Source organism: Chaetura pelagica, unplaced genomic scaffold, assembly GCF_000747805.2.
Source record: "Chaetura pelagica isolate M959 unplaced genomic scaffold, ChaPel_1.0 scaffold47, whole genome shotgun sequence".
Taxonomy (NCBI): Eukaryota; Metazoa; Chordata; class Aves; order Apodiformes; family Apodidae; genus Chaetura; species Chaetura pelagica.
The window spans coordinates 1,058,980-1,063,957 of record NW_009954140.1 but is presented as its reverse complement, the minus strand read 5'-3'; the positions used below and the strand labels follow the sequence as shown (position 1 = coordinate 1,063,957).

At 54.7% G+C, this 4,978-nt stretch overlaps 1 protein-coding gene across 1 annotated transcript in view; it reads right to left on the bottom strand.

Moving 5' to 3' along the window:
- Nucleotides 1-515: 515 nt before the first annotated feature.
- The window catches only part of ACSF2 (acyl-CoA synthetase family member 2), a 40,563-nt gene continuing 36,100 nt past the window's right edge, over nucleotides 516-4,978 (bottom strand). The window contains exons 11-16 of the mRNA XM_010002753.1: nucleotides 2,912-3,019; nucleotides 2,625-2,776; nucleotides 2,055-2,196; nucleotides 946-1,056; nucleotides 688-756; nucleotides 516-598 (exon numbers count right to left, since the gene is read on the bottom strand). Of these exons, the coding sequence (XP_010001055.1) occupies nucleotides 548-598; nucleotides 688-756; nucleotides 946-1,056; nucleotides 2,055-2,196; nucleotides 2,625-2,776; nucleotides 2,912-3,019 (633 nt within the window). The 3' untranslated portion in view covers nucleotides 516-547. The remainder of the gene's footprint in view (nucleotides 599-687; nucleotides 757-945; nucleotides 1,057-2,054; nucleotides 2,197-2,624; nucleotides 2,777-2,911; nucleotides 3,020-4,978) is intronic.

The following is a 4,978-nucleotide window of genomic DNA, read 5'->3' as shown; positions in this document are numbered from 1 at the left end:
GGGGGCTCTCACATGGGACTGGGGGCTCAAGCTGCTGCTTCTTCCCCAGGGGTCTGCGGTGCTCCTGGGAGGGTCTGGCCCTGCTGGACTCGCTGCTGCCTGGGCTGCTCTGCCAGCTGCAGCAGCACTGGGCTCTGCAGGCACCCCAACCTGCAGCAGCCCATGGGGCCCTGAGGAGCCCAGCGGGGGACAGGGATGGCGGTGAGACCACAGGGCACAGTGGGCACCCAGGGGCTGTCAGCAGTGGGAAATAAATGAACTGGGCCCAGGTTGAAGGGCTGACTGGGGTGTGGGGGGCTGCCCCAGCCCCCTCTGCTTGTGCACGACTCTGGGGGCCTGGGGAGCATCCCTTCCTGTATTTCTGTTGGCAAAGAAACCAACCCAACTGGGAAAAAAAGGCTCTCTCTTTTATTAGAAAGCACCATCAGCCTGATGGCAGGGAGAGGAGGTCTCCACTGTGTAAGCCAAAGGCACAGGTGGAAAGCAGACAAAAAAGCTGGCTGAAGTGGGGCTGGTTTATCCCCTTTTTGGTCCTAACTTCCTGAGATCAAAGCTGAAGATGCTTCTCCATCTGCTCCCTCAACTTATATTTCTGAATCTGGAATAAAGTGCAGAGAGGAGGAGAGGCTCAGACAGGAGAGGGGGCAAGAGGATGGGGCTCCTGCCCTTCCCCAGCTCCTCTCTTACCTTGCCTGAGACAGTGAGTGGGTACTGAGCCACAAACACAACATACCGTGGGATCTTGAAATGGGAGATCTGGGAAGAGAAAACCAACCACTACAACTTGCTGGGAAGAGTGAATCCAGCCCAGTGGTGCGGCCCAAGCCAGGGCTGGATCCCCAGTTCTAAACCCCCTCACTTACACCTGCAAATCCCCAGCAGCTACTGGGTGTTCTGGTCCATCAGAGAATTGAAATACTGGGCTCAGAGGAGCAGGTGACCCACCTTGCCTTTGCAGAAAGCTTTAATCTCTTCCTCTGTGCAGTCCTGGCCAGCCCTCACTCGGATGCAGGCGCAGATCTCTTCTCCCATCCGTGTGTCCTTCACACCAACCACCTGGTTGGGACAGACAGACAGTGTGACCCCTGGGGACACCCCTCTCCTCCCGCAGGGTACGTGTGCTGGCCCACAGCACCAGTGGTGTGGGGCTGTCTAAAGACAGCTTGAGCTGCCTGACCATCCACCAGCACGACCTACGTGACATCGAGCCCTCCCGCAGGAACTTCCCAAATGTTTGGCAGAGGAAAGGTGGCAGAGCAGGCTGGGCAGTGATGTCAGCACTTCCCTTTGGTTTTGCAAAGTCAGTGGAGTGAGGGCTGAGTCAGACCAGCCAGGCAGGAGCTCATCGTGGGTGCAGCGTGGACCTGTCACCCCCCATGTGTCTCTGCTTCCCCAAACAATGGGGACCAGGGGAACTTAAGTATCTGAAGGGGCTACAGGAAAGCTGGGAAGGGACTTTTTACAAGAGCTTGGAATGAGGACAAGGGGTAATGGATTAAAACTGGAGGAGGGGAGATTTAGGTGAGATATTAGGAGGAAATTCTTTAGTGTGAGGGTGCTGAGACACAAACAGGTTGCCCAGGAAAGCTGTGGAAGCCCCATCCCTGGAAGTGGCTCTGGACTCAAAAGGATCAACATGACTGGTTCAAGGTGGGGAATGGCAGTGGGACTCTGGTGAAATAGGCTTGAGAAGCCCATCTCCTGGAGCCACAAGCAGTGGTCTACAAAAACCTGCCATTATAAGGATTTCAAATAATCCTTTAATCTGACTTAATCTGTCTCCTGCCATTCAGTCTGGAGACCCCAAAGCACTTACAGCAGCCTTCCAAGTCACAGAATGGTTTAAGTTGGAAGGGACCTTAAAGATCATCTAGATCCAACTGCCCTGCATGGGCAGGGACACCTCCCACCAGTCCAGGTTGCTCAGAGCCCCATCCAACCTGCCCTTGAACACTTCCAGGCTTAAGAGCAGTTGTTATTTCATCCTGGCTCAAACCAGGACACCCACCATAGGAACCATCACCACTCACCCCCCTCACCTTTCCCCAGCTCACCTGGACCTCCTCCACCTTGGGGTGGGTGTGGAGAAACTGCTCGATTTCTGCTGGGTAGATGTTCTCTCCTCCCCGAATAACCATGTCCTTGCAACGGCCTATAATTTTGCAGTAGCCATCTTCATCCAAGCTGGCAAGGTCCCTGCAATGACACCACACTCCTAACCCTGCCCCAGCTGGGTGGGAGAACAGCTGATGCTCCCATCCAGCCTGGTCTGGAGGGCCACGTGGAAGAGATCAGCAAGCTCTTGCTACAGCCAGACACTGCCATCAGCAGCATCCACACTAACATCAGGGCTTGGGGGGAGGCAATTCCTGCCCCTGCTGTGTGCCCCCACAGCCCCTCAATCACATCAGTTGCAAAGTGACTGTCCCCATCTCCAAGGGCAGGTGGCACCACAGGCGCTTCAGAAAAGCTGTTCTGAAGTTTCACAGACAGATCAGAGGGCTAAAATGGGTCAGTTTTCCCTCTCTTGGGATTCTCAGAAAAGGTGTTCTGTACACACCGGTCCTTGCCCATCATCACCCTGCAGGACAGCCCGGGAGGAGCAGAGCTGCTTGCAGACTCACCCTGTCTTGTACCACTTGTCTGCAGTGACTGCTTCCCTCGTCTTGGCAGGGTCATCCCAGTAGCCCAGCATGACACAGTAGCCACGGATCAGAAGCTCCCCAGGAGTGTTCAGGGGCACAGGCTTCCCTGTATTTGGATCCTCAATTTTTGCCTGTGTTTTGAGAGAAGAAGGGGATGTCTGAGCCAAATGTGGTGACATGCCCTGGCTCCAGCACCGGGCAGGGAGGATGGGCCAAGGTCTGCTGCAGGTAGAGGACCTGGAATGGGTGGGGAGGTGCATGGTCACCTCTGTGTGGGGAAAGATGTGTCCCACTGTCTCAGTTTTCCTGGTGATGCTGTCATTGGGGAAGCCCATGAAGGTGACAGGGCTGTTTTCTGTGGTCCCATAGGCGACCTGCCAAGACAAGAGGAGAAATAATACCTGGAGGGGGCTGCATGGCTCCAGCTGTTGGGAAGATGAAACTAGTGATGATCACAGGGGAGACTGGGGTGGAGGAGGACATTCTCACAAGCCACTCAGCTCACAGAGAAGCACTCTGCCCTCCTGGCCCATGGGCAGGGCTCTTCTGACACTCCTGCCAGAGAGTCCTGAAGAGACAGGAGATCCAGCAGCCCTGCACCTGCCATGGCCTTCCTCGCCATTGCTCTGCTCCAGACCCAGAACCTGCTGAGGGTGATGTGATTTTTGACAGCCCAACTGCTTTTCTTGGAGGACCCCAAGGTTCACCCTCCTCTTTTTAACCTGTGTGTCTCCAAGCCCCAACCTGTTGACTCCCTACCATCTCTGCCAGATGCTGCTCTTGCCTTGGTGCCCTTGCTGCCATCTACTCAAGGTGCTGAGTTCACCTTCTACATTCAGGGCACATTGGACATTGCTTTGGAAAAACCTGGAGCCAGCAGTGGACTCCTATGGGAGATGGTGTGTCCCACAGCATGACTACTTGCTCCACATCCCTTTGTGCAGACATCAGCTCCTGTAACTCTCCTAAAGGCATCACGAGGTGCACAACACTCAGCACAGCTGCCCTTGCAGACCAAAAGCCTCACAGCAAGACAAAAGCTTCTCGCTGCTAAACCTCCCTCACCACTAATCCCAACAGCAGGCTCTGAGTCACCTCAGCTGAGGGTCACTTCTCCTTGGAGGAAAATTCCAGCTCTTTATGTCCAAGTCAGTGGCTGGCTGAGACAGCAGAGCCTGGGCAGGAGGTGCTCTGAGCTGCACCAACAGCATCATGGCTGGAATTGCTGCTTCACCTCCAGCTCTTGGGAGCTGCATTTCAGCAGCAGGACATGCTGGAAAACTGTTCTGGTCTCTCTAACCTGCTCAGCACGTCGTGTGTCACCAGGCAGGATTTCTCTCCCACCCACTCACGTCACAAGGCCTTGGCACCCAGACCTGGGTCCTGCCTCTAAAGCAGATCCCCAGGCTCCATTGCTGGCACAAGGGCACATCTGCATGGTCAGGGCTCTGCACGGTGCTCTGCAAGCTCCAGGAACTGTGCCCAAAATTAACGAGGGGTTTTGCAAAAGGCTGTGCTGAGGCATCCTCATAAAACACTCTCAGGTGTCCTGAAGGAGCGACATGTAACCCTGGTGGGAGCACTTGGCACTTTCTGTCACTCGAGGCTGCCGAAAGATCTCATGTTGGGCTCAGGCTGTTGTAACGGCTGATGCTCACTTGACTGCACTGGGGTCAGCATGAATCCAAGCAGGAGATCTCCAGGAGTCTCCTCTTAGCCAGGAATCTGGAGGAGATGTGTCTCCAGGATGCTGCAGGGACCATCTGGTGCAAACTGCTCTGCTAGGAGCCTGGCAACCCACAGGGAGCGACTGTAAACAGGCTTCTCCTCCCAGACACAATGATTCCAGTGCCTAATGCTCAGGCAGGATTTCTCTCCCACCCACTAACACGAGCCCTGTGGCTGGATCAAATGACTGACGAGACACAAATCCAAGACCTTAAACACTTCTTTAAACTCCCAGCGCCTTTGTTTTTTTGTTTCACTCTGCTGGATGAATTGCAGTGTCGGTCCCAGGATCCTGGCCAAGTCCTGAGTCAACCTTTTCTGCCTCTTCGGGTCGCTCCAGCAGTTTAATTGGACACAGGAGCAGGCAGTTCCCTGGCAGGGTGATGCTGTGGGTGCTGTGGCTCACCAGGCTCCCCCAGATGGCTGGCAGTGGGCTGGGGACCCCAAGCACTGCCTGTCTGTGCCTTGGCCAGCAGTTTGTCTTCACCAACACCCTCATGCCCTGTTGTGATGACTTGGCAAAAATTCAAGATTAATTAATCAAAAGATTGAATTTTAGCAGCACTTAATTCGTTAACCAATGTAAAGATGGACAAGGGGTTCAG